Genomic DNA, 27,996 nt, shown 5'->3' on the forward strand with positions numbered 1-27,996 from the left:
TCTGCAGAATTTTTTTTCAGATTAGGTACCATTCTTTTATTTCACATTTAAATGTTACTGTAATCTTGCTAACGGTCACTTCTGAAGATGTACGGTGTAGCATACGAAACGTTTGAAAGTTTTTTTCCGGCATGCGTTGTTTTGTCATGTTTGTCACCGCACTAGTGAGTTTTTTATTTCTATGAAGGAGGGACGGTTTTTCTTTCGCTCCCCGCCACACAGACTAACTATCAGAAGATATGGTGTGATATGCTTCTGTCACTATAAATAGACGTTTTCTTTGTTCTTCGAGCTCTCCTATTTCGCATCGTCATTTTATCATGACGTCAGATTCTGCAAACATGTAATGTTATTGGAGGGAGACTGAGTACTAATAAAACAATAAAAGTGAGGGAGGGTAACTAACTAAAAAAAAATCACGTAATTTTTAAGGCGAAAATTTTAAAGCATTGAAATCTAATGTGGTGAATAATTTTTCTTCTGTTCTTTAAGTGTCTTTTTGGACATCTTTTATCGCGAGAATGAACGGTATACGAATAAATTTGCATGCTTCAATCCCTTCCTTTCCCTACCCCAGACAAATGCACGAAACGTCATATAACCCTACGCAAATCAGTCTTGTGACCCGGCAGCTTCATTCAGCTATTGTAGCTGACAAAGAAAGTATGGCGTATTTTCTTCTTCTCACGATCTGTGTTCTTCTTCATTTCGATACGACGAGTTCACTGCAAGCTAGCACAGTTCGCGAGCTGAGTGGATTGTATTCTAACACAAAGCATTATGTTTCTGCTGTAAACTTCAATGGGTCAGCCGCAGATCCGTCGTTCCAGAATGTTTCTCAAGCTTGTCAAAATGCCATCCTTGGTCTTAAAAACTCATCGCGAGTGGCCGCAAAATGTAAGTTAGGTTATTGTTTTGTGCACGTGTAATGTTTATTACGAATAATCTGAAATCTAACACACATCTGCAGACAGACGTAAACGTAGGCTCGATCTCGTTTCCGAACCGGCAGCGCCTGGTAATCACGAGATCGAGCCTAAACCTTTCATTTCGTACTTGTTATGCAAAAAGTTCTCAAATGAAGTTGGCTAAACTTTATTAAATTCATAAACTAAAGATCGAAAGATCGATCTCGTAAACTAGATTCGTGATCATTTATCATTCTACATTAAATTTGCAGCGCTTATACGTAAGGCAGATAAATGACATAATGGTGCTATTTATGGCAATGGCAGCTCACAAAGTTCATCAAACTTTGCACGTGTCTGAAGCCTGCAGAAACAGCTGCATCTCTGCCCTCGGACCTAGGCGGAGGGCAGGCATCTGTTTCGCAGGCTAATGGTCTGATGGTTTCTGAATTTCAAGAGAATAGCACAAAAATCTTATTATGTACTAGTTGTACCTATCGGTAAGTGCCAACGAGCGAAATACTCATGTTTGTTCATAAGAACAGATATTGAATGGTTTTTGATAGAACTATATTTGAAATAACCACTGATATGGTAAATTGTATTTTAGGTAACATGCGAAAAAAGTGCTATTTCTCTGGTGTTCATAAATGACACTGGCTTGATAGCCTGCGTAGCAGGCGCCGTAGTTTCCAGCACGCGTATTCTCGCGATCGCGCACTCTTTTAACACACACTAAAAAACGTACACAGATGTCTGCTACGCAGGCTACGGGTTTGACAGATTGATAACTCTTGACAAATCTTTAAATTCTTTTCAACGTTAAAATGTCACAAAATGTAGGCAATAAATGAGGTTTAATCACTGTTTTTTAAATACAACACGCGATGGTTAAAATGTTTCCGTCCACAAAAGGGATAGTTGCATTTTAGGAACTTCTAATAAATCAAATCCCAAAATCAAAACTGCTAAGATGCTTTTTTAAAAATATTTTTCAATAATCAGAGACAGTAATGCACGAGTAAGATTTTAGTTTCGCATGCGAAGTGTCATGTTTAGTTACGCAAAACTTGAAAAATTTGAACAGAAAACAAAACTTGAACGGTCAAGGATTATTTGGAGACAAAATTTTTATTCAAGTTAACACTACATTTGCCGTTAGAAGCAAAAACCTTTTGACTTTCTTGTGTGTATGACATGCAGTAATTTTAGTGAGCGTCGCATTGAATTGATGTTATTCCTATGCGAAGCGAAAATGCGTGCCAAATAAAATATAAACGGTTTTTGATTTGGAATAAATCATCGGTCAAACAATTACTATAAACACAATCAATACTAAAAGGAAGCATTTACCAGACTTCAGCATTCTCATAAGTCAAGAAAACTCTATTTGAAGTCAACAGTCCGCTTTTGATTTTCATGTCTCTCTTCGATCGTAAATCAAAGGACTCCAAAGTCGAAAGATTATTTCATCGCATTGAAGACCTTGATGTTCATTTTTTCGGCGGTCGAATATTCTGTAGGGTATTCTCAGTCTTTCGATTTATAATTCCCTAAAGGTGTATTTATCGGTAAAGGGATGAATGACCACACTGAAAATTTTAACAGCGAGCCGCGTGGACGCCATTTTGGTCATTTGCTCTCTAGCAAGGAGTGAGAGACTGGGAACCAGTTGGGAAGAACAATACAACCCAAATATGGGGTTTACTTACACCCAAATATGGTCAAAAAAAAAGTCCCTTACGCAGAACTTAAGATTTCCTCTGCCTATATACTCATACGCACACGGCTCTATGATTCTGCCGCCTCGACAGCCTCACCTCTTGGCTCGGCTGTCTCGTTGGCAATTAATCAAGTGCTCTCTCCTCCGCAGAGGCCTCTTTCGTGTTCCGTACTGGCTGGGAAATATTTTTTCATTTTTCGTGCTTTTCGCCTTCCTCCACTAAAGGAGCATCTGCGGAGGAGAGAGTAATCAAGTGATAATACAGTAAAATCCAACATATATAAAATGTAAGAACCTACAGTTTTCCAGGTCCTGCTGAGGTTCATATAACAAAAAATCCAGTTATAAGCCCTGCGTTTATACAACTTTGTTAGGAGTTTTGGGTGGGCTTGTAAACTTAGGGGCTTACATATGGAGGGGGGGACTTATAAGCTGAATGCGGAATAAAAAAAGCATTTGATCATTCCTGTCACTTGAAATCCTGAGTACCCCCTCCCTGGTCTCCTGGGGTTTGAATATTTACCTGATAGGTGTGGTGTTATTCCTGTAATTTTTAGACATTGATGCGTCAGGACGACCAAACAGTGGAGTATCCTCAGGAAACCTTGTATGGCTTGGTTCTTATGCCACCTGCAAAACCATACCTGACGCACAATACTGCCTGAGTACCGATGTCACTATAGTGATATTTACTGGCGGCAAGAAACCAGTATGTACAGTCAGATTAAAGTTTTATTTGTAAGAGATACTTCTAGTAATTTAAAACTTACCCCAAAACTTGATTTAAAACTTGATTGTTTAATTTAAAGTCATGCCAGGTGAACTCATGTTTGTAAATTAAGGTTTATTCAGTGCAGTTCTGTTTTGTTCTGACAGAAATCCTACTTAGGATCATGAGTAAGATCATATAAGATCCTAACATGTTTCTAGACCCCAAATCCTGTCAGATCGTCTTATGAATTACAATCATGATTTCTCAAACCCTCAAATCCAAATCAGATTGTTAAGAAAATCTTTTAATTATAATAGAATCCTAAATTGTAAAATAATTTGATTCTATTAAGTGAAGCTGTCCTTGCATAAAGATCTATTCCTCAATTGAGATCCTAAAGTATTTATATACTAATTAATTAGTAGACTCTCAGCTTGTAATCCACTGAAAATCCAAGAATCTAATGGAACTTTCTTTTCTTTGTTCCTGGTGAAATAGAAGGTAATCCCTTATGTAGAATGGGGTCTGTGTGTACCTGCAGCTTGTAGTGAGGAGGATGTTTCCTATGGGTTTGGAGACATCGTTAAAGGTGAGTTGTTTGATTGAGACTTACAATGTAAATTTCAAATTCAGTGTTTTCAATAGGAGAGCTAGCAGGCAGCAAAAAACTAATTTTGTCTGTTTCATAAACTTCAAGAATTTCATCATCATCGTCATTACATGTACTTTTCAGGAGTTCCATGGTTCTCTTTATAACTGCTAATTTTAACAGATTACAAGGGGGTGATGCTGAAACTTTCAGTAGTTTTTCATTTATCCTTCAGGAAAATTTTGATATGTCGACCGTGTGTCCATAATTTTTGATGCTGCCATGACAAAGTTATAACTACATGTAGGTTTGGGCAAATATGAATCCCCCCCCCCCCCCCGCACCCCTCTCCGGTACCATGGTGGGGATATCAATTTGCTTGTACTGTACATCCCAGGGTTAAATATATCCATCTAGTATAATCAATACAATTAGGTGTGAGTCTCATTTCTGTTGATCAAAAACTTTGATGTCATGCCGGCTCATGATTATGGACCAATTTTCTCATGCCTAGCCTGCCTAGCTCAAATCAATCCAATCAGGAATGGTTGGGCTACCTTCTGGAATAAAAAGTTTATAACTTTGACTTGGAAAAAGTTGGCAGGAATTAACGTTGGCTCACTTCATTTCCACATGCAGTGAAAATGCAGCTGTTGCCACTTTCCACCAATACTCCTTTCATTTAAACAAGAAGTTCCGGTATAAAAGGCCTGGCTCCTCCTCCCGTTCCCGCCTCTGAATTCAAAATTTGAAAAAAAAATGGCGGACAACTGCCGTTTGGGAGATGCATAGTCTAGAAATTGATTCAATAAAAATAAATCAAGCCTTCTTTGCATTCCTTTGCTTTAACTTGCTGTAAGGAATGTTAATAGAGCGTTAGCCCTATTAGTTGTACGCGAAATCGCCGAAATTTTGGTGCGTTCCGTGTTCGCAGTTCGAATTTGCCGCCATATTGGGAGCGAGACCTTCGACTGAGGCCCGTTCCTCCCGCAAAATCTCTTTATATCGAGCCTGCATTCGAATTGAAAAGCAGCATTCAACTATTATGTATGCGTTTGATTCTTTCCGACTATTTTCCGACCTTACCGAGTCGCTTTCCGAGAGCGCTTCGACTTGTTTCGACTTCGCTTGTACTGGCAGGAAAGCTCAAAATGGCTGAGCAACTACCGGTGTTCAAGAAACCGAAACGCGATAGAAATCGTTTCACTCTGCAGTTCGAAGCTCCATTGGAGGAAAGTTCCAGGATAGAAGCGTTAAAAGATAGGGTAAAAGGGTGTAAGCTTCGCTGGCAAGTGGAGAATAATACAGAGTGGCTCGAAAGGGTTTTGGATGTTGTCGAGATGATGCAATCTAGCCCAGCTAGTCCATTGAGTCAGCCATCTTCTCCGACTCCAAGCCCCTTTCTAGCGCCTGTTACTCCTCCACAAGTTAGATATTTTTCATCTAGATTTTCCCCGGGTTCATCCCCTATTCCTTCCCCAAGTCCACCTGGCTCTATCTCTTCTCCTGTGGCCGTAACTCCGCCATCAGGCCAACAACGAGTGGAGATACACACACCAGTTGAGGAAGATGACGGCAGCTACTTCGTGGCCTCTACAGCAACTGTTCGCCGGTTATTGAAATCTGTGACTGAGTCGAACGGGAATTGCCCAAGTTGTCACGGAGTATTGCTGTTAGAAACGACGGAAATGCAGCGAAGGGTGTCGGTGCGGTGCCAGCGAAACCATGAAGTGGTGTGGTTCAGCTCGCCCATCACTAACTCCAAGTTTTTGATAAACTTGAGGTAAGAATTCGTTTTGTTATTATAGACCGCTACACTGGAAATTTGGCAGTTAAAAATAATTTATTACAATGATTCTATATTACAATGATTTGGAAATAGTTGCATCAATAAGTGGACTTTTCTGCAGCCATTTGTTATGATTCGAATGCTGATCTTGTCATTGCAGAGCCCATGTTCTAATCTTCTAGTGGTTTCCAAAATATTGTTATGTTATGTCATTCAGTTTCCTTTCGATTCATTACACTGATTACATCAATGGCATCTGTGAAGAGCATTTTATTCCAATATTTGTGATAAATTATTGGAGGCTGTTGTATCTGAAAGTCATAAATCCCTCAGTCTAATATAATTTATACAGGGTGGATTTATACAAGGGTTATTCATACAAAGTTGATTTTTATTTTTTTCTTGTGTTATTTCATGTCATCCAAATAATTATAATTTCCCCCCTTTTTTTGCTCTTTGTACTAGGATGATTCATGGATTTCTAAGTTCGGGGCTCACAGAAACCCAGTATAGGGGTTTTATGGAGGCTGCATCCCTAGGCTCTGTGGAACACACCTACCTTGATACAGGTATAACTACTACAATTTAGAACTGTTAGTGACAATGATTGTAGTAACTGAAGAAAGTAGCGTTTTTTTTTTTCTGTTGGTCAATTTGTCCACAATGCATGTGTGCCAGTCTAAGACTATTTATTAGTATATATGTTAATTGCCCCTGGCTATTACTTTTTAGCCGGCTATGTTGATAAGTTGTGAACTTTGTCCAAAACAACACAGTGTTTCATAACCACTTACCCATTCTGGTTGAAATTTGAAAGTAAGATATAGGTGACTTGCTACAACTGAATGAGGACATCTTTTTTTCTATGCAGTTGTAAACAAACTTGGATACTCTGCATCTGTAACTGAAATGTATGAGAATTCTCTGGCCCAAGCAAGGATGAAGGTCCAGCGTTCTGCAGATTACATGGCACAGAATGGGGACGTGAGTCCAAAAATGCCTTGCTACTGTGTTTATACGTCTTTTTGCCCAGATTAGTTAATGACATTCTATACTTTTGAAACTTATCTCAATGTTCAACAGTTTGACATTTTCTCTCCTTGACAGGTCATCATCACTGATGCTCGGCACGATTCAAGCAGAAGTGCACAGCACACGACTGTGACTGCTATATCTTATCAGTAAAATTTTCTGCTACATGATGTTAAATTTTATATTTTGCTAAGTGTGTACTTGTTCAAAGGCTGAACCTGCTATTGTTCCTTTATGCAGAAACAAAAGAGTCATTGGAACTGTGAACTGGTCCAAGAAAGACCTGGCATCTGCCCAGTCCAGAGAAGTGCCAATGACGAAGGAACTGATTCATCAACTGGAGGCAAAAGGTACGATTGAATTTGCGAGGTGTATAAATTGCAGTAAACTACTGTTATTGATGTGTTGTTGATTGCCAATTTAGAGGACTGCATAAGATATGATTGGAGGCATACTGTAGCTGTTTTTTTGATATAATTATTTTCCTCCAACTTTTGAAGGTCATAGAGTTGTGGAGGTGGCACATGATGCTGTGGAATCCATAAGGAAGTGGCTTTTAGAGGAGAAAGGCATAAAGAATTCCTTTGATTCATGGCACGGTAACAGAACATTTGGCAACATTGATTTATACCTGTTCAGTACTCCAGTAAACCCCAGTAATTGAGAGGAAATCTTTGACAGAATGTTTTTATTTTAGGCGGAAAAGCTGTTAAAAAAAGGATCCAAAAGGTAGCTAATGGGCTAAAAAGGGATGAAGGGAAAACATGGTTCCCAGAATTAACAGACAAAGGTAACAAATTATGAAGAAATTGCCCCCAAATTCACCCTTTTGAAATGCCACAATATTTCCCTACATTTGTGCATGGATTGTAAAAACTCTTTGTCTGGTTTTTAGTGAAAGCCACAAAGACCCACTTCTATTACGCCATGCGAAATAATGATGGAACTGAAGAGGGATTTCGAAAGTACCTTTTAAATATAATTCCACACTACCAGGTGAATAGCAACAAACAATTTTATTTGAATGAAGTTCATTGCTTTTGGTACAGACTGATGTTTAATTTTTTTAATGTTGTATGATCATGGTATGGAACAAAGATAACATTTCATTCAATTGTTTTAGGGTGACCATACCAATTGCTATGAGGAAAGCAGGTGCCACATGTCTGACTATGTGTGTACCAAGAAACCCCTGGAAACTCCGCAAGCTATAGATGCTTTTAGAAAAGCACTGATGGATACAGCCATCTACAAGAAGCCATCAGACTACATGACAGTAGGCCAACACACTCTAAGCATAACAATTACATTTAGGGCATTGCTTTGGCTCTTTTTATGGGCTTATTGCTATAGTCTGCTATGACAATGACTATATTTATTAGTCAATACATTTTGCAAATATATTTTGGATATTATCATTGTCTTTGACTTGTACATTATATCTCCTTTGTTAGTGCAGAGACACATACTGGATAGAAACCTTTCATGTTGTCATCCTAATTTATGCTGCCAAAAGAATCAATTTTGGGGATGACACATATATCATGAGAGTGCAACTTGCTGCTCTGGACTGGGTATGCTTTTCTCTCCACTGTATTTGCATGCCATTAATATTGGTGTATGCTCCAACATGGCACAAATATTTTCACTTTGGTGTTTGCTTCACTTTATTTAAATCTTATTACATATCTATATTTATATTCTATTTGCTCAATTTATTACCAAAGTTTGCAAAGAAAGTCGATGTTTACAAAATAAGTTTTCCTATAACAAAAAATTTCTGTAGGGCTATGGAAAGTCTGTCTTTATAACAGGTGCTTATAATACATTAGATTATAATATAATATTAGATTGCTATCAGGCATTTAGCCAGGTGGGAGTCCAGGAGTCCTATTGACGGCCATTTTCCAAAAAAAATTAATAGGAATAACTCTAATGAGAGGTTTTTTTTATAGCAAATTTGGAAATCTTTTGATACCTTTGCACTCATAACTGCAGACAAATGCCTTCCATGCTCCCTTCTATGGGGACAAAGTCAGGCCTTAGAAAAATTTTGAACTCCCACTTTTTAAATCCTGGCTCAAAGCCTGAGTAATATATGAGATATGAAATCAATTGTAACCAGTTATTTTTGGCTAATATTTCAGAATGAAAATGTTGACCATGAAGTCTCGTCATTACAGTTCCACCAGTATGCGAGAAACCCAGATCGGATGGCTCCAATACGGATTCTGGTACCCAAAACCTTCGAATTCAGGAAGAAGATTTGGGAAATTTTTTTGCAAAGCTTATGACACAATAACCAGTGTCACCCCTCCCCCCCCCCCAAAAAAAAAAATAAAAATAAAAATAAATAAAAAATAAAAAAAAAATAAAAAAAATAATAATAACAACACACAAAGAAAAAAAAACAAAAGAAAAATACCAAAAAAAAATTTAAATAACCAGAAAAAAAAAAAAGCACTTGATCTATGGTACATACTCCAGAACAATAGCATAGCTCTTATTTTTCGTTCTGCTCAAATATTTATTTTTAACTCCGCCTAGGGTCATTACACTGAAAACCCTAGCCGGTCCCAAGCCCGGGTAAAGGAGGAGGGTTGTGTGTTGGGTTTGAATTCCACACATAAAATAAACTTAAACAGTGATCAAATGCAGGACCACATTCAAGTAGTATGTTTAAAAGAAAAGTTGATAAAAATTCCAACTTTACTAATGCAGAGTACACTCTTTTGGATTGTTGCCTCTGTTACTTTGCCTCTTATGGCATTGTTATTGTAAATCAAAATAAACATATTTCTTAATACAAAACAGTGCCTTTATTTGCTGACTCTTTCAATATTTTGTATTTGAACTCCCAATGTTTATGCAGGGTTTTTAGCCACTTCTCCACAGCTGCTGAATTTTATATTGCAGCTGAAAGAAGATTTCACCCAGGCAACAGACACTTTCTGACACCCCTGTCAGATCTGAACATAAATGGGTCAAAATCAGAACACTACACAGTCTACCTACCTATGTACCTACCTACCTTTTTATCTGCCTGCCTGTCTACCTACCTAACTACCTACGTATTTACCTACCTACCTTCCTGTCTGATGGTTGTGGAAAAATCCTGTAATGGGGCGAAGAGATCAAGAGCAAAAAAAAAAAAAAAAAAAAAAAATAGAAATTGGAAAATTAAAAACAGTTATTTTCACTTGTTTGCTTAAGACCTCTTGTGACCCATGTAAGGAATGTTAGCTGGATTCGGCCATCTAGATCGAACATCCTTCACCACACACATGGGCATGACTTCCCGGATGTCGTCTATATGGCAACCCAGCTCTTCCTTGCGTGCAAGGTATTCAGGATTCTCCCACAACCTCTTGGCATTCAATAAAGTATAAAAGAGCCTGTAGTCCTTCAGGCGCTTTGAGTGGTTATTAGGTCTGGGAGGCCCTCTAGGCCTACCATCCATAACCACACAAGGCGCCTGAAGGCAAAATTGACAAGTGTTCACTTCAGGCTGTTCTGGTGCTGTCAGAATTGCCTCGGCTTGGGCAGCATCTGGGGCATCAGTGTCTGTTTGGGAGGCATGCCGGAAGACAGACACTGGATCTGAATGGCGATCATGAATTGTGTCAATATCAGGCATTGCCAACTGTAGCCTTCTCCTTGAAACCTGGGGCCCTGAAATGTGCAAAATACATGTCATTTGTGGGTGTATGCTGCGTGTATGAATGTTTTGTGGTTTTGTCGACAGCTAAATGTAGACTAAAGGTACATGCTCCATCTCCCACCCCCTTCCCCCTCCTCTTTCCTTCAATCAAAAGCTTTTGCTGGCATATAATGAGAAAGGAAAATTACACCGAGTCAAATGTTGATAAACTTTCTTTCAGTGTTCGTGGGGTTTGATGTCGTTGCAAAGCATTTCTCAGAAACGGCATGACTAGTTTCAGCAACACTAAAATATTTCAATGTAAAATCGAGGACATACCGAGAAGATTAGGATCGCGTGTTGATGCCCTTTCCGCATCCCGTGCACTTTCATCGACAGCTGCGAAAAGAACAAATCGGAATGAAACTATTTTTGTGATCTGAAAAAAATATACAAGAAACCCTTTCACAGTTGCAGTTACCCTTGGGCGAGTGCGCCATGAATAGCAGTGGAAACGTCATCCCGGCGAGATGTTATAAAAGGCGGCGAAATAACAGAAATAACGCAATATAAAGGCGACTGTTTTTCGTTCAAATACCGTCGGAGTGCGAATGGCAGAAAATGGCTTACCTTTCCTCTTTCTCACCGTCGTCACAGTGGCATAAGGGCATTGAGAAGCCACCAAATCAAGGAACTCGTCCTTCTTGCAGTCGTCCATTTCCAGTGTTACCTACATTGTTCACGAATGATTTGATTTGATTTGTAAGCATGGATTCGAAAAAAATTGTAACCAACAAATACTTGAAATGAATGCAAATGAAGTACATCTCTATCGTAATACTCACTCGAATTTTTGAAGCCATTTCAAAAGTGGAATGCTGATCGCACTTGAATTTATTCACCTCGAATGAATGTTTGCGTTGGTAAATTCCGAACGTGACTTCTCGAATTACTGCGGAGCTCTGTACTCTAGCGCGGTTGAATGACAACTGAAGCTGTCACTGGCCAGGCCAAGCTCCTTTTATACCGGAACCTCTTGTTTAAAACCTAGATTTCTAATTATTATTATTATTTTTTTTTTTTTTTTTACTTTATTAATAATACACAACAAAACATACAGAACAGTACTTACGTAGATTTACGGGATAATGCTTACAGTATATTATTTACATTACTTTCAATACACTACAATATGTTATTACATCACTTACAAAATACGCTACATTTAATTACAGCAGTTTGACAGAACATTGTCTTTTCCCTGTACATGTACTTACCTAATCATAGTCGCCACATACACAACGTTTTTATTATTCACAAAATACTTCGCTTCTTACTTACAAGTATAACTTAAACGCGTTTTATAGTACATGCATTTATTTCAGAAGGCCAAAAGGCCAAAATTTCCTTACAGTACCTAGATTTCTAATGATGTGTGTAAAATTTTTCAACTTAGCTGTGACAAACTATTTGCCGCCTCCCTACAAGAACATGGTTTACATCAAACTGAGTGGCGTCAAGTGTGCCCATCCATCAAAGTGGACTACTGGACCCATCATAACACTGTGAGTTGCAATAATATTTGGAACCTAACGTAATATACATGTGATAAACTCAAAACATTTGTATGTTTTAAAAAAGTTTTTTGACACTAGAGTTTTATAGCCATTTTGCCATGATCCCAAGTGCCATGCATCATTCCATTGTTACTGAGGGATTAAATTGAACCTCAACATACATGTATAATAATATACTTATAATCAGGGCTGCACCCGGGTGCCTCAGGCGACTAACTTTTGTCTTTGGGCGACCCGGTAATCTTATTTCTTTCATATAAGCTTTATGCTGGGCACCCTGGATCTCATAGTTTGGAACCTTTGGGCTCCTTGTAATTTTTGTTAGAGCACAGCCTTGATAATACACCTTCTTTACCTCTCATCCTCCTCCCCCCCCCCCCCCCTCCCCCCAAAAAATACATTAAGCACTGTTTTCAAGTTCCTTTGGGTCTTTACAATTACCCCAAGAGAAATTGAAAACAATGCTTATGCATATATGCTGACTATGCAAAACATTTGAGGGATAAACAAGGTGTGTTATGCTTACATGAAAAAGGTGAACAGTAAGGAAACTGAGTGATGCACTTCTGGTGTATTTTGCCTATAGGTGTTGATATATAATTCGATTTTATGTACATTTTGTTCACAAACAATTCTGTTTAATTCTGTTTTTATCTTTGTCCATACAGTGTTGTTTGCATTATTATAGCTTGTCTGTGTTTGACTGGGACATTAGTTGACTTGTGTGTGGTACAACAGTCCTGGAAGTTTTGGACTGCATCCAGGGTAGAATATGAAAGAGATAGAGCCCCACAGTCAGAAGAAAGGGGATTGCTATCCAATGGATTATCACACCACTCAAATGGCGAGGAGGCTGCACCATTACTAAGTGATTATGGTGGCAGCAGAAATGGAAATGCAAGTGTTCAAATAAGGCGACCCAGTGAGCAGGAAAGAGGTATATGCTGACTATTGTTGCTTTTGAGTGGCACTTAGTTCCGTGGTCAGTCTATCAATTTACTCACTATGCTGATTTCAAGGTATTTCTTTTAACTCATTTGCTCCTACCCTGGCAAAAACTGTCGCGGGGGACATGGCCGTTGTCCACTTGTAATGTCATCCTTGTCTTTTCATCCCAGAAGATCTATTTTTGATAATCAAGAACCAGGAAAATGGCAGACCTTCATGAGTATTATTTTATGATTCCTTTTCTTTGTAATTTGGCCAAGATATTTACAAAAAAAGCAATCCCTTCGGAAATCATCAAAAAACACTATTAACCTTTCCTACCTTCGCTTATAAAAATGTTTACTCCGACTGGTAAACTTTCCTGTTCCAACTTGAACAGGGTAACTACATGTACATGCACATGTAAAAGGCAAACAAAATGGCAACAAACAATTGGAGAAAAAAGAAAAAACACCAAAAAAGAAAATGTCCTTCCTTGTTTGTTTTCAAGGTGTCCCAGGTAACAACTACCAGTGCTGATTCTAGCATTAGATTATGGATCATTGTCAATAATTATCTGGCCAATGTCTTTAATACAGTCGAAGCTCTCTTAGCGGACACTCTCATAAGTGCCGACAACTCTGCTTATGGTCGCCTTGTTTGAAACCCTGTTTTAATTCCCATACAAACTCTGTATTTTTACATTCTCATAAGCTGACATTCCCATAAGTGGCCGCGGACACTTTCAGAGATTACCACTTTTTCTTTGTTTTTAAGCTCCCGTTAGTGGATACCCCAAAGAAAACAACCTTATCAATCAACTTCACTTCGCTTTTGTCACAATGATTTTAATGTAATTACAGCACCATATTTCAGTTCTTGTTTTGTCGTCATGATCCACATCCGTCCGGTTATTATTAGTTGGGCAAGCTCCCGTCAGCGGCCATCTATCCCCTACACCTCTAAAGGCTGCCTATGAGAACCATTCTATGGACACTTTTTTTGAGTCCAGAGGGTGTGCGCTTACGAGAGCTTCGACTGTAATCAACTGGTATGCTACAATTGCATCAAACAAAATGCCCAATCATTGGTGAACAAGTTCTGGCCATTTTCTTGACCTTATGCAATTCATTTTTTTTTATTCTGAACTGATTGAGTTCTTTTCGCTCTAAAAGCTTAAAATAGTCCTTGCAATTTTGTTTCACTGTTTCTTTTCACAGGTTTTCTGGTCAATTTCCTGGTTTGCTTCTCAATAATTCGCAACACCAGCAAAATAATGGATTGTTCTGTACCAGCCAGTGCAATCACATCTCTGAATGGAGTGCGTGTTCTTAGTATGTGGTGGGTTATTTTGGGCCACACCTACCTATGGCTCATCCTTTACCGGATAGTCAGTAAGTTTGATTTCAATCAATTCGCTCTTTGTTTCAAGGTAGTTCAGTTCAGTTTAGAAAAGAGTTTTATTTACACTACAAATACCGGCAGTCCCACGGTTATTTTTCCACTTGTGTTGTTGTTTTCTCACTTAACTATCAACAGACTAAGTAAAAGGGGGCTGTTCATGCGAGAGTCTTACTCCAGTTATATACAGTCAAAACAGCTCAAGCAACTGCACCTGCATGGTAACTGTCAAATGTTACACACAGTGTTTTCCCATCATTTTTTTCATCACTCGGTTTTTTTTTTCAACCATCTAATTATACAAAAAGAGATGCACTAAAAAGTACAAAAATTCCTGCTGGCAGAAGAGAAAGTTGGAAAATGTTGTTGACCCAGTTTTTGCCTTTATGCAAATTAGGAATATTTTGTCGCATGAAGCCAGGCATTTTGATTATGAAATCCACATTTCTGTTTTGAATCGAGTCACCGTTTGCACATTGAATTGTTTGCTTCAAGAATAAAAAATTGAAGCAGCTGAAGAATGAAATCAAATTTCCATTAACAAATTCTTGACTTCACCCTTGATAGGAAGGCTTGAGCTCTTTCAGTTTGACTGTAATCACTGGGCAACATTTTAGGATTTTAGTGACACAAGGTGACCAAATTCTGTACACAACATGCATGAAAAACTCATACAGCTACGGCTGTGGGTGTATCACCAGTTTAAAAACTTTGCTGGCAGGGCCAGAACCATGGCCCTATGGGTGATCAGCAGTCATTGTCAGCTTAGCTCAGTCATGTTTGAATTGACAAGATCAATTTCTGCTGCAATTGCAGTTTAGTCAAATAAGACGCTTGTCGTCATTCGTCCTAGTTACAACATGAGTTTGATAAGGCCTGAGGTTCAGTAAAGTACTATCTTTAATAATATTGTTTGTATCGTTTTTTTACAGACGATCTTGGTGTAGGAGTTAATATTGTCCATAGGTTTTCCTTCCAAGCTGTGAATAATGCGTTCTTCTCTGTTGACAGTTTTTTCCTTCTGAGGTATGGTAAGATGATATCAATTGATATCAGTTACAGCTATTATTTTTGAGAAATCAGTTGATGATCTCCAGCAAGGCAAACCGTTTAGCTTGTTAATGGTTAGTGTACGACTTTTCTGATGAAGAAAATATGAGACGAGCGGAGTGAATTCCAAGCTTGAAAATGAATTGGCTGATGCTGCTATCTGAATTGCTTTAAGTTATTACATGCATTTTTGATTTTACATATGCCTCTGTTATTCCCCCCCCCCCCCCCCAAAAAAAAAGTCTGCACTGGCCCAAATTATCCTATACTGCTGAATCATATTCCAGTTTTTTGTAGTATGTTCTACTGCCCCCAGGATGTAATGCTTGTCTGTTGCATAGTTACCCCCTACCTTCCCCCAGGTCTTAAAATTGCAGGTACTCGCATTATATGCCAATATGGAAAGAGGTACCGTGAGCATTTAGTGTGTCCCAAGAACACAATGCAACTGAAAACCCAGGCCAGGGCTTTAACCAGGACCTTTTGATCCGAGGTCCAGAATGATAACCATTACAAGTCATGTAGGTCATCACGCCTCCCTAATACAAGCTTAAATGTTACTTATTTTCTGTTTTGTTTTGTTTTCGTTTCTTTAGCGGTTTGCTGGTGGGCTACCTTTCATTTCGCCGTATGGACAAAAACAATGGAAAATTACCTCTGTTTCAGTTCTATTTTCATCGTTTTTGGAGGTACTGTATAGTAAATTGCCTTTTTCAGTGTTGTGATTGATTGTTTTTAGAGTGCAACAGTTCTACACTTTTTTATAAAGAAAGAACGAAAATAAAGTTTCGCATAACATGAATTTTTTGACATATTTATTTGTCAATCAATATACAGTCAACTCTCTCTTAACGAACACCTCTATAAGACGGACACCTCCATAAGACAGACACCTGGTCAGTGATGGTCCCTGCCGTTTTTCAGTCATTTTACTGTAACCAAACTCCCTATAAGACGGACACCTCTCTAAGACGGACAACAGACACTTGAGAAGTGTTTTTTATCATGTTTTATTAGTGAAAATACTTTCAAACTTCGTATCGACCTAAAGCAAAGTTAGTCAGCGCCCTAAGGATACATGTATACCAACTGAAGCTTACTAACCAAAAACAATGACGCTTTAGCAGATTGCTTCTCTGCTTACGTGAATGGACGCTAAAGAGGTCGTTTTATACTTATAGTATTACAGTTTGTAGAAGCTCTCAATTTTTGCTTTAACAAGCAAATATGGCCCTTTTATTATTTTTGTCTTGTTGCAGTTAGCAAAGGTTTGTTGCATTGTGCAAAGGTTTAGATTTATTATCTCAGAATTACTGGTGTCATGTTACCTCTCGGACACCTCTCTAAGGGCCTCTTCACATGATCCCGGTTGACCGGGCTGGCCCAGTTACCGAGATCTCGGCTCACTCCTATTTTCTTTGCAAAATTTTGGATGTGTTCATATGAGAAGGTGGGCCAGCCCGGTTACCGATATCTCGGTTTCTGCAACCGAGATCTCGGCAACCGGGAAGAATATTTTCCCATATGAACACTCCAGCCCGGTCGCCGGGACGCAACTTTTTTTGAGAAAATAGCTTCCCTTTCGTAACTGGGCGGTCAAAATCGCTTAATTTTGCCTTGTATCTATTCCCACTTCAGAAATATGCGAATTAGCTTTATTAATAAAGTTACAAGGGTCAATAAAGCTACGATAGTCGCGAAAGATGCAACTTTATGTGTCGCCATTTTGGCTTCGTTTCTTGAATTTTATCCCCGTCAACCGGGCTAAAATTTTCCATATGAACAGACGTCAAAATCCGTCCTGGTAACTGAGACAGCCCGTAAACCGGGCTCATTTGAAGAGGCCCTAATACGAACAGCTGCGGCTGGCACCCTTCAAAGTGTCTGTCTTGGAGAGAGTTGACTGTAATTAATATAACTTATTAGCAAATGCGCATTTTTACTCAGATTTTGAACACATTTGACAACAATTTGGTTTTATACATGTAAAACTAAGATTTTTCTTTTTTAAAAGTTTCAAATTAAAGCTTCTTTCTTTTTTTCTCAGTCCTTGAGGCGAGAAATTTGTGTGATTCTTCAGAAAAAGCAACTGTTTCTATAGTAAAAAGGTCTAATCAGCAAAGTTTTTCAAACTTCTTGTGGGTTGTGGTAAACCTCTTTTTCTTGGCCAAGGACAGTTTCCGGCTAAATACTGTTTGCTGATTCTTTGCGCCAATTATAAAGACCAACCACTAGTCCGAAACTCACGCCAGCATATCAATCCTGCTGACAGAGTAGTTTTACAAAGGGAATTAAATTTCCGCCGTATGACTTCTTCCGTCATGAACATTTTTCCTCTTTCCTTTGCCTTTATTTTTTTCGTTTGTTGTCAGTTTTGGTACATTGTAAGCCTGAAACCTAAATGCAAGCCCATATTTAATTCATTGCAGTAACCACCGTTTTAATGTTCTGTACATTGCAGGTTGACCCCAAGCTACATGTTTGTCATCTTGTTCTTTGCCAATCTAAATGAATTTCTTGGGGAAGGACCATTTTGGTATGGCAGCCAAGTACGGACACCGTGTGATAAATACTGGTGGACAAATCTATTGTACATCAATAATTTCCACCCCTTTTCTTTAGCAAAGGAGGTAAGGCACTGCAGAGCTTTGTTTCTCAACAGACTGTGTTGTCCACTTCTGTTTACTTCATTTTGCTTCACTTCGCCCATAACCAGGGTTAAGTCACAGCTTTGTTTTTATTTTGCAGTGTCTCGGCTGGTCATGGTATCTCGCTAATGACATGCAGTTTTACGTGATTAGTCCAATTCTTCTATATACCATCCACAGGTATAGTGACTGAGATCTTTGGATCTTTAGCTTTTACCAAGAAACAAGTTCGTTTAATTTCTCTTGAGATTTGGCGCTTTTTGACTGTAATGTTTATGCAAAGAAATTACACTACATGTGTGAAGATGAATTTTATTTTGTTTCTACAGTTAGAATGGCGATATTTTAATGTAATAACTGTCCGCTTATTAGATTTCAGTGGAAAGGACTCCTTATCAGTGTGGGCGGTCTTCTTGAAGTGAGTTTGATTGTCACTGGTGTGATAATAGGTGTTTATAACACAGATGTGATGGAAGCTGGACAGATCATAACAGGGTAAGACGGTGGATATCCTTTTATGTTTCGGTATTATGTTTCGGTATTATGTTTCGGTATTATGTTGTTATTATGTTCTATCAAGAGAGGATAAGGGGACAGAGAGGTAGTCTCCTAGTCTAGGCCTACAGAAAAGTTATATTTAGCCGCGTGCAAAACGGAAGTGTCTGTTTTTCTAATGGCTTCCGCACACGCCATTCATGATCAAGGCGTGAGAAATGTCATTAACAATAGCGGAAACGTTTTATTGATGGGAGCGAGTTGTGAAATAAAATTTTCGCAGGAAATATTAGGAATAAGGAATAAGAGATAGATTCTACATTTTTTTTTTCAAATCCAATGGCTCGCGAAGAATAAAGTCAAAACCATATATATTAAACCTGCATAAACAGGCAAAACAGATAACAGATAACAGACCCCAGTACGCCTAGAGATACTCTTACATTTCATTCATGCGGTGCCAGACCATACGTGCGAACAGGCCGAGGGGAATAAAATCCTCCGTTATTTCGAGCCCAAGCAACAAATCACCCGATCGAATACGGCACAGCGTATCTTTGAAACAAATATATATATTTTTCGACATTCTCTGACAAATCAGACGAAACCGGAAAAACACAGATACCGGTATGTCATCTGTGATAAGATACATCACACCTTCAAGCAAAGTTAATTAAACAGCCGGGTTCGGCGTCACAAAATAAAATAAAATTACACTTTCAAAGAAAGTTTCCGACAAAGTCCTTCCAGGGCGAACATTTCGAGAGATTAAAACATATCTTGCAAAATGATATCAGCCAAATCAAACCGCACGGGCAAAATAATTTAGCAAATGAGAGAGGTGTTAATGTCTACAAACTGCAGGAAACCATGCAGACTTGTGTGACCTCCAGTCTACACTTTTCGAGTGTCATAAACGTCTATTTGACCTAAAACGCTTCCCAATAATAATTATAGTATGCAGAGGAGAAGGCCTTTTTCGAAAGCCTCCTATCCTATGTTGTCGCATTAAAAAAGCAAATCGCTTAAAGACACGCTTCTCAGAGCGATACTTGTAAGACACAGCGGTTAAAAAATCAGGTCGCAAATAGTAATAATAAACATTAGGAGTCCGTGTAGGCAAGAGAAAATAATATTTTCTCTTGGTGTAGGTCTGTCACGATTTTTATTTAGCATCTACAGAAGAGGCTTACTTTGGAAAGCTTCCGATACAATCTATCATTGACATTAATATCGTTGCCGAACTCTAAACGCCTGTAAAATGCCCACTAAAAATGACATGCTGAATGTTAATTAGCCGATAAAACATGTCACGCTGGCCCGATTTATTGACTTAACTAGAACCGGAACTACGCTTTTGTGGACGTCCGCATATCTAAAAATAACTTTTCTGTCTTTGACATATCCCGGCCAACGCCCTCTAAGTCCCTCTCTGTCCCATTATCCTCTCTTGGTTCTATTACTGTATAAGACGTTCATTTTACCTCACCTAACATACTGCCATCTAACATGGCAGTTTTGTAAGTCATCGGACAATAGGAAACTTGAGAGAATTCAGGGACGCGCATTAAGAGTTATATTCAGATCCCACGCCGAAACCTATAACGAACTCTTGGGACGGGCAGATTTGCCCACACTATATAATAGGCGTTTACAAGATACAGCAACGCTTATGTATAAGGTCAAGAACGGGCTTGCGCCAGGCAACGTCTCTGCCCTTTTTGTCCGCAAAGACACTACACACTCGCTTAGAAACAGTGATTTTGTCTTACCGCGTTTTGATACTAAACGTATCAAAACGTGTATCAGATATCTTGGACCACTTCTATGGTCAAAATTAAGCAAAGAACTGAAAAACTCGCCGACTGTGGCTGCATTCAAAACTAAAATTAGAAAACTCAATCTATCGGACTACGTGGACAACAATAGTAACTGTTGCAAACTCTGTTGCGCTTAAGACATTGTAAATATTAGTTTTTAGTTTTTAGTTAAGTGTTTTAAATATTTTTAGCTTAGCATTATTAATAGTATTTTAGGTATTTTAATTGTGTCCCCAATTAGTCCATAAGGGCTAAACACACAGACACGGTAATAAAGTTTTTATTATTATTATTATTATTATTATTATTATTATTATTATTATTATTATTATTATTATTATTATTATTATTATTATTATTAACAATTATTATAAGGCGAGGCATATTAACAGTTAGACTTTGAGCCTAAGTTTTCTATGAGCGAATAGTCAACGAGGCACAGCCATGTTTAGTGTCGCTCGTAGAAAATGAGGGCGAGAAGTCTAATTATTGTTTTGGTGGACACTCTGTAAATTCAGTCCAAACTTACAATTTAATGTATTTTTAAGACAAAAATTAAGGGCAATTTTCTATTTAACTGAAGAGTAACTAGAAAACTGACCATGGGAAGAGGTTGAGCATCTTAAGTTATTAAGTGTCAGCAACGGAATGCTTTCCACTCCCCTCGGTAGCTTTGTTATGGACCGGGCACATGTTTCACGGTTCTTTTGTTTTCCCTCCTTCGTTTCAGGTTTAAAAAAGATCCGAACAGAGGTAGCTATACGGACCTAGTGTACATCAAGCCGTACTGTCGGATTGCACCTTATCTCGTGGGCATTGCCCTTGGCTACTTGATTCACATCGAAAAATCGGAACCTGGTAAAAGCCCGTTGGTAAGTGCTTGTCGGCAAAAGAAAGGTTAGATTAAAGCCAAAGAAATCTCCGCAGTCCCAGATGCGTAATAAACCAGTGCAAAACCTTAGATGAAATCCACGGTTGTTTGGTTTCGCAATTGTACCAGTTTGGCCGAAAAAGACGCAATCTGATTGGTCAGTTCTAAAAAAATGCAATCTTTCCGACTAAAGAAAGAAATTGAACGTCTATTCGCAGGTAAGTAAGTGATGGTTAAATTGATGATTAAATAAAAAGCATTTTGAAGATTTTTGCAGAAAAGAAATTCCTAGTAGCAAGGTTGCTTTCAAAACATGTTTTCCATTCACGATAAGATGAGAAAGATTTGCTCTGCAGCAGTGTTTCCCAAAATCTTCTACTCCGTGACTTAAATGCAGCAGGTCTGATTGGCTTCTTTGGGTTGTCACGCAATGCAAAGTCATAGGAGTGGGTAGGTTACGCGACAACCAAAGAAACAGCTGCAATTATGAGACTACTTATGGCTAACACAATCAATAAACTTCACATACTTGATTTCTTGTTTCTTCCAGTACAGGGTACCAAGACAAGCGGTTTGTTTGGTCGGATGGTTCCTAGGGATAGGTCATGGTGTATCTTCCGTGTATGGTGTTTACACGTACTATAAAGAAGACGGCAGGCCATTTACCCAAGCTGAGAATGTCATTTACGGCACTTTCAGTCGTTTTGTGTGGGGCCTGGCTCTAGCCTGGGTCATCTATGCCTGTCACAAAGGATATGGAAGTGAGTTGGTTTATGTTTAAATTTTTTGCTGAAGTCGTGTAATTGTGCACGTGCTTGAAGTTGAGCAAAATCTCATTGGCGATTTCTTGAGTAAGGTAATACCTGGCAAGTTTTTCCTTTACAAGTCTCCTTGTTGAAATACTGGAATGCCAGGAAAAACAGACGTGAACACCAGTCATAAAAATATTTTCGATACTACATTTAACTCGAAAACCAAGGATAAACTTGTCATGTTTTGCCGTCTTCAAGAATAGTACTTGAATGCAAGTTTCTGGTGGGAACTTGTTGAAGAACAAAATGGTGTTATGTATGTCTCTTTGCACCAGACAACCACTGAAATTTTTATAGTAATGTATTTTTATTTTATTTATAATGGTGCATCCAGAAGGTCTCGTTGAGCTTCTTTGCTCTTTTCATTTCCCACCTAAAGTTGCTTGATGGAGGATTGTTGAACAGAAGTTGACAAAATGAGCACTAAAAATCCCCCAAGAAGGACCTCTACGTCAGTGTTAAATGTTTCGTAAACAAAGCAGTGTTCATTACACGATTGTTTCAATTTGATTTTTTTTTTCGTTTTTTAATACAGGTCTTGTAAACAAGTTTCTGTCGGCATCATATTGGATTCCTCTCAGCCGTTTAACGTACAGCGCTTACTTACTTCATCCCATTGTTCTGGGTTCATACTTTGGCTCCTTCAAACAAACCGTAGAGTACAGCGATAAAAATTTTGTAAGTCTCGTTAAAAAGATAAGTACTGGTAGTTTTATTGGGCTCGGATATAGCTTGATACTACTGTGGAAGTCATTTTATTATTTTTGCGTAAGGAACTGAGTTTGGCGTCATTGGCGTGTTCCTAATTTTTTTGGTTTTCGTCACACAACGGAAAGTGAGGCAGGAATTTTATTTGCAGCCTTGGCACGTGTTAATTATGACATCTTATAAAAAATTATGAAGAGACCCCGAGTGCAAACACAGTATTTGTCCCAACCTGCGATCACGCTTTCTTTTTATCGCGAAAAAAGAACGCCTGATCGCAGGCCTAGGTTATGTTTCTAATAAAGAGTATATCCCAAACTTCAGAATGGGTATACGGTAATAACGGAAAGTTCAACTTTTTTATCTTTGCAGGGTTTCTACTTCGTATCAGTTGTGGTGATGTCGTATGCGGCAGCATTTGTGCTTGCTGTTTGCGTGGAGTTTCCTACCATGCAGTTGGAAAATGTGTTGTTCTTCAAAGGCAGGAAGTCACGTACTTGAAACGAACACAAAAGTGTGAACGAAGTTGACAAAAGTGTGAACGAATTCGAGTTTCAAGATTGCGTTTTAAGTGTCAAGTAACTATTTTTAGGGTCTATCAGTAGCACTCCGGCAGATAAGCACTCCGGAGAATGGTTGACTTTTTTATTTGTAAGTTATGGGTAGTAATATATATCTAGTTAACACTTCATATAGTTTATAAATTTTGTACTAAGTTATCATGGGTACTTATTCTTCTCCAAGATGTAACAATAACAATTTTGTGGCAATCATGGAGCAAGAAAGCTTCATCTTGAAACTCGATCTCAAACCGTGAAAATTATACACACCTTTGTGGGAAAGTCGCCTGAATCTCGCAAATTGCATTTCAAAAGCGAAGAACTAGACTGACTTGACACTGCATTTTTTCCAGCTCTAAACTGTATTTTAGAATTTGATGTCACGATTAAGCTCATCTTGGAATGAAAACGTTTAAAAAGGTTTAAGAAATTTTACTTTTTTGTAATTCGCACACTCATTTTTCCAAACGTTTCTTTTGGTAGTTAAGTGAATTTGGTAGTACACTGTACATCAAGGCAATATCCTCCAGTTGATGATTTTGTTTCTTATGTCATTTTTCTGCTCGATAGTTTGTTGATACTGTAAAGAGAAGTTATATTTGTGATAATTATTGGCAATTAAGCAGCTACAGCAGTGTAACTTCCTCTTGCTGCAGAAAAAAAAAACTTTTATAAGAGGATCAATCACAGCAGGCTGTTTATTTTCATTAATAAAGTAGATCTACTGCAAGAGAAGGGATTGGATTCAAACGTACAAGTTATAGGAGAGTTATGGAGCAGCTTCCCATTACAGTCCTTGGGAGGTGTTTTTTTTAACTCTAAAAGAGGCAGAAAGTAAAACCGGGACCATGGTTAAGATATAATCACTGCAAGTGGTTGTACGACTCGTGTGTGAGTAAATGCACTAATCGTTTTGAACACTATAGATGGTTAATATTGATACGTAGTGATCACAACACAATAATACACATACAGATGTTTTGTAAATTATTTGACGCAAGTAGTTTTTATATGCCAATTTTTTATTGAAATTTCACTGTCGTTTTATTGTGCATGAATTAATAAAAATATACACAATAATAGACAGTAAATTTGTCCTTTTTGCGTGCTTGCGCTTGTGCTTGCGTCGCAAGTGGAAACCAGGTTTGAAGGCCGCCCCACAGGTCAAGTCCTGGCGAAGGGCAAAACCACTGGCTGCATTAGCTCGAATTTAACCTTGCCTAAATGATATTTAGCCACATTTAAACTTCCAAGCAATTAAAAAAAAGACATCAAAATTCTGATCCAACAACGGCTACCATATAAAGCCAGTGGGCATACATAAACCGTCGAAACCCGCTGCTACAATAGTTATGCCAGGGATAATTCTTGGAACATTTTGGTGGATGTGCCGCCTTCCTGGAACTCTTTCTTAGACTTGATCACTAAATCTGATCTCAGATCTGAATGGGTCGCTTTGGTCCCAGCGTCTTCGGCGATAGTGATGCCGAATTTACTACGGTCACGTAGATCGTCTCTTTTAAGCATACCCTTTTGCGACCGTAAATAACAAAATAATAACGATAAGTCTAACTTCGTTTAGAAAACATACACTGTGTGAATGTACAGAGAAGTACACTCCCCTCGTGAGTTCTTATGCGGACCTGAGCGCCACTCGATCTATTCGAGCACTCTCTGACAATTAGGGACGGACCATTAGAAAAGTGATGGGGAGGTTGGAAAAAATATTCATGCAAGGGAAAATGCCAAGAAAAAAAATCGTGCAAAGGGGAAGGCAAAGAAAAAAATCATGCAGATTGGAATGAGTGAGAATAGTGAAAGGGAAAGAGTGCGTGGCCGTGAGAGACCTGGACCATCTGAGAATAATGCTAACTGACAACCGACTCATGACAGTCACATGATTTTCGTCATGATTGCGTGACGAAGGATTTTCCTTCTTTGCAACGCCTCTCTGTTGACTTCTATTTAAATCCAGTGAGAAACCTGGATCACTTTCTAAAGAGAACAACTTGATTTGCCCGTCAAGACCAATATGGTTTCCATTGCGACAGCGGTTTTTAAAGCAGTTTTAGGCTTGATTGTAAATAAAGGCCGAGATTTGGCCGCAAAAAGGCTAAAAGATGGCGATGTTACAGATCAACAATTTCGTACCTTCATCGTGCGTGAAATCGACGACATCAAATCGAAGCTGGATGGAATAGCAAGAAAAGATTTGCTTGCAAGTATCAGCTTCTTCAAGGAAGGATTAGTGTACCTCTATAAAGTGTTAGAAACAGTAACAAGCGAGGCAGACGACACAGAAACAGTGTGTCAAGCAGTGGAATCACCAGCTGCAGCAGCTAGTGTAGAAACGGTCTCTCTTGCAACTAAGGAACTGAAAAAGGTCCAACTGACTGACCAAGGGAACCAAGATGATCCTGCTATAAGGGCCCTTTCTGACGCAAAAGAAAGATTCAAAGATGCCCGCAGGATAGCAACAGAGGCTTTCAATAACGAAGCTCTAAACACGGCTGATCGCATCTTGGCGATGCAATATCGTGTTGTAGGTCTTGTAGCGACACTCCTGGAGAAAGTTGACAATCCCGGACAGGCACTAGCAGCGTGTACACTGTGTCTTGAAGAGCTACATTCCATGCCAACGGTTCAAAAAAGTTTTTATGTTCAGCTAAAGCAAGGCATTAAAGGTCAAATGAACAGAAATTTCGATTTTTATTTTTTGCCCATGTGTTTATTAAGAGCCAAATAAACATATCCCAAAGTTTCAAAGCAATCGGTCATTGCATCGCAGAGATATTGCAAGTTGAAAAATGCTTGTTTAGGCTGTCATAATCGTAGAGTGCTCGGAAAAATTGTCGAAAATAAAAACTTGTGACGTCATAATTGGTGTTTTTGAAGACGACCGCAGACCGATTCCGCAGACAGCATCTTAAAATCTAAATAAATGTGCGGTTTAGTGACATTTCAAGCAGTTATGTCGTTCTGTTCGGCCGTTTTTCAGTGGATTGATTGTTGGTTGTTGTTTTGAGAGGCTCTTTTTTAAATAGAATAGCTAAAGCACAAAAATAGCTTAAAGTTTTGTTTGCTGTCGTTTTGCATGTCATGTCAGACATAGGTAGAATGCACGCTGGTATGAAAACAAATCAGGAATCTCTATCGTTCTTTCTTAACGTTAATGAGCAGAATTATCTGCACGCGCGTTAACTATGCACGTGCGTTTTGAATTTTGGTACACTTCAAAGCCGTTCTGCACGCGCGTTAACTATGCACGTGCGTTTTGAATTTTGGTACACTTCAAAGCCGTTCTCTGCCGAACAACAGCGTGAAATGACGAAATTCTGCGTATTTTGGACAACGTCAGCCACGACGGCTAATTTTTGGTTTTTCTATTTGGGGTTGAACGCTTTCTTTGAATATTCAGTGGGAGCTAGTTCTTAAAGCGATAAATAAGCAGAATGCGCCCGGAAAGCTGCGAGATTCTCAAGTAAAATATAAATTCATTTTGCACCAGAAGATGTCGTTGACGTTGGCGTCGGTCCGGTCTGCGGAATCGGTCTGCGGTCGTCTTCAAAAACACCAATTATGACGTCACAAACTCGTTCCATTCCTTCCATTTCAGTGCGCAGTCATTCAAAAACGTTTTCGTGAAGCCTTCGGAAATCTTCGTATTTTTTGCTGTATTCACGCTTTAAGGCTCGGAAAGCAAAAATTTTTCTTTATTTTACTCAATAATGGATAGTTTTAGCGTTTGATTGGTTAAAATGGCATTTTGAAATTTCTGTTCATTTGACCTTTAACAAGTTGAAATGTTTGTTTAACAAGATTGAGCGTGAAGAGATCATTACTTCGGTATGCCGTGTGAATCGTATAATTTTTGATGTCACGGTACAGGTCGACGAAGGCGTGAATCTTTTGCTTTGGCCATGTGTTGATATTGGAGACGACAAGGTCGATCCGTTGCGTGACTCAAGACTGGTTGAAATACTGCGCAAAACAGATATGGAGCACCTTTATCTAGCACCATGGTCAATTGGCCAGGAGGGTGAAGAAGAGCACAAGCTGAAGTCACCGTGTTGTATCGATGTAAACACGCAAGGACAGTTAATTGTGGTGGATAGTTCCTTCATTATAGTGTTTGACAGCAGCGGCAAGCACCTACACTCTTCAAGTCTTCCGCCAGACCATCCAAATGACTTTTGCAAAGGCATTGCCATCGACGGAGATGACAACCTGTACTTACTGTTGGGTAGGTGGACGCCCGTCGTGTACGTGTTTGACAAGTACGTGAATCTGCATCACCAGTTCAATCTAACATTTTGCATGGACGAACCGTTATCAATGACCGTAAACGATAGTAAGAAACTGCTGCAAGTAGTAAGGCGGGATAAGGTAGAAATGTACGACACTATAAATGGACGAGCTGTGCGCAGCTTTGGATTTGAAAGGTTCACATTAAATGCGCATGATATCACTGCTGCTAACGATGACCGTGCTATGGTGTTGGCCTGTGACAAGGATTGTGAACAATGTATCCACGTGTTTAGCATTGAGATAAAACACCTTTTTAGGTTTAATGTTAAAGACTCTTTAACAAGCAAGGCTCGTTGGATAGCATTTCAGCCCGAAAGTGAACAAGTTGTAATCATGTTTGTGAGATTCATTGATTCCGATGAGTACTCCAAAATGTTTCAAATATACACTAAACATGGCGAGTTTGTTCGCAGTATTCATTGTGACAGA

The 27,996-nt window shown here is 38.8% G+C and overlaps 3 protein-coding genes across 5 annotated transcripts; 2 read left to right on the forward strand and 1 right to left on the reverse strand.

Moving 5' to 3' along the window:
* On the forward strand, positions 1-24,344 carry LOC144649931 (nose resistant to fluoxetine protein 6-like). Of its 2 annotated transcripts, XM_078509523.1 has the most exons (15): positions 599-897; positions 3,189-3,340; positions 3,842-3,932; positions 11,850-11,958; positions 12,639-12,907; positions 14,118-14,291; positions 15,231-15,324; positions 15,945-16,037; positions 17,810-17,978; positions 18,097-18,176; positions 18,369-18,491; positions 21,042-21,183; positions 21,733-21,943; positions 22,530-22,672; positions 23,072-24,344. In XM_078509523.1, the coding sequence occupies exons 1-15, from the start codon at positions 666-668 to the stop codon at positions 23,198-23,200; spliced, it is 2,211 nt and encodes a 736-aa protein (XP_078365649.1). In that variant the 5' UTR covers positions 599-665; the 3' UTR covers positions 23,201-24,344. The 2 variants fall into 2 exon arrangements, 1 of the variants encoding a protein (XP_078365649.1); XR_013569981.1 differs by lacking the exon at positions 23,072-24,344 and having other exon boundaries at positions 1-897; positions 21,738-21,943; positions 22,530-22,669.
* On the forward strand, positions 5,044-9,564 carry LOC144649932 (uncharacterized). Of its 2 annotated transcripts, XM_078509524.1 has the most exons (11): positions 5,045-5,715; positions 6,187-6,290; positions 6,593-6,705; positions 6,829-6,902; positions 6,994-7,103; positions 7,254-7,352; positions 7,451-7,543; positions 7,649-7,749; positions 7,877-8,029; positions 8,208-8,327; positions 8,901-9,564. In XM_078509524.1, the coding sequence occupies exons 1-11, from the start codon at positions 5,084-5,086 to the stop codon at positions 9,045-9,047; spliced, it is 1,746 nt and encodes a 581-aa protein (XP_078365650.1). In that variant the 5' UTR covers positions 5,045-5,083; the 3' UTR covers positions 9,048-9,564. The 2 variants fall into 2 exon arrangements, with proteins under 2 accessions (XP_078365651.1, XP_078365650.1); XM_078509525.1 differs by lacking the exon at positions 7,254-7,352 and having other exon boundaries at positions 5,044-5,715.
* On the reverse strand, positions 9,719-11,365 carry LOC144649933 (uncharacterized). The gene is made up of 4 exons (XM_078509527.1): positions 11,239-11,365; positions 11,024-11,123; positions 10,733-10,792; positions 9,719-10,425 (listed from the first exon to the last, which is right to left on the reverse strand). Exons 1-4 carry the CDS (start codon positions 11,254-11,256, stop codon positions 9,962-9,964), a joined length of 642 nt encoding a protein of 213 aa, XP_078365653.1. The 5' UTR covers positions 11,257-11,365; the 3' UTR covers positions 9,719-9,961.
* Positions 24,345-27,996: the final 3,652 nt, after the last annotated feature.

This window comes from Oculina patagonica, chromosome 4 (assembly GCF_052425735.1).
Source record: "Oculina patagonica isolate OP01 chromosome 4, crgOcupat, whole genome shotgun sequence".
Lineage (NCBI taxonomy): Eukaryota > Metazoa > Cnidaria > Anthozoa > Scleractinia > Oculinidae > Oculina > Oculina patagonica.

Coding starts and splice junctions, on each gene's coding strand:
- LOC144649932 (XM_078509524.1), top strand. CDS start 5,084: ATGGCTGAGCAACTACCGGTGTTCAAGAAACCGAAACGCGATAGAAAT. Junction 5,716..6,186: donor AAGTTTTTGATAAACTTGAG/GTAAGAATTCGT, acceptor TCTTTGTACTAG/GATGATTCATGGATTTCTAA. Junction 7,544..7,648: donor CCCAGAATTAACAGACAAAG/GTAACAAATTAT, acceptor TCTGGTTTTTAG/TGAAAGCCACAAAGACCCAC.
- LOC144649931 (XM_078509523.1), top strand. CDS start 666: ATGGCGTATTTTCTTCTTCTCACGATCTGTGTTCTTCTTCATTTCGAT. Junction 3,341..3,841: donor TTACTGGCGGCAAGAAACCA/GTATGTACAGTC, acceptor CTGGTGAAATAG/AAGGTAATCCCTTATGTAGA. Junction 22,673..23,071: donor AGTACAGCGATAAAAATTTT/GTAAGTCTCGTT, acceptor TTATCTTTGCAG/GGTTTCTACTTCGTATCAGT.
- LOC144649933 (XM_078509527.1), bottom strand. Junction 10,793..11,023: donor GACGGTGAGAAAGAGGAAAG/GTAAGCCATTTT, acceptor TTCTTTTCGCAG/CTGTCGATGAAAGTGCACGG. Junction 10,426..10,732: donor ACGCGATCCTAATCTTCTCG/GTATGTCCTCGA, acceptor TGCACATTTCAG/GGCCCCAGGTTTCAAGGAGA.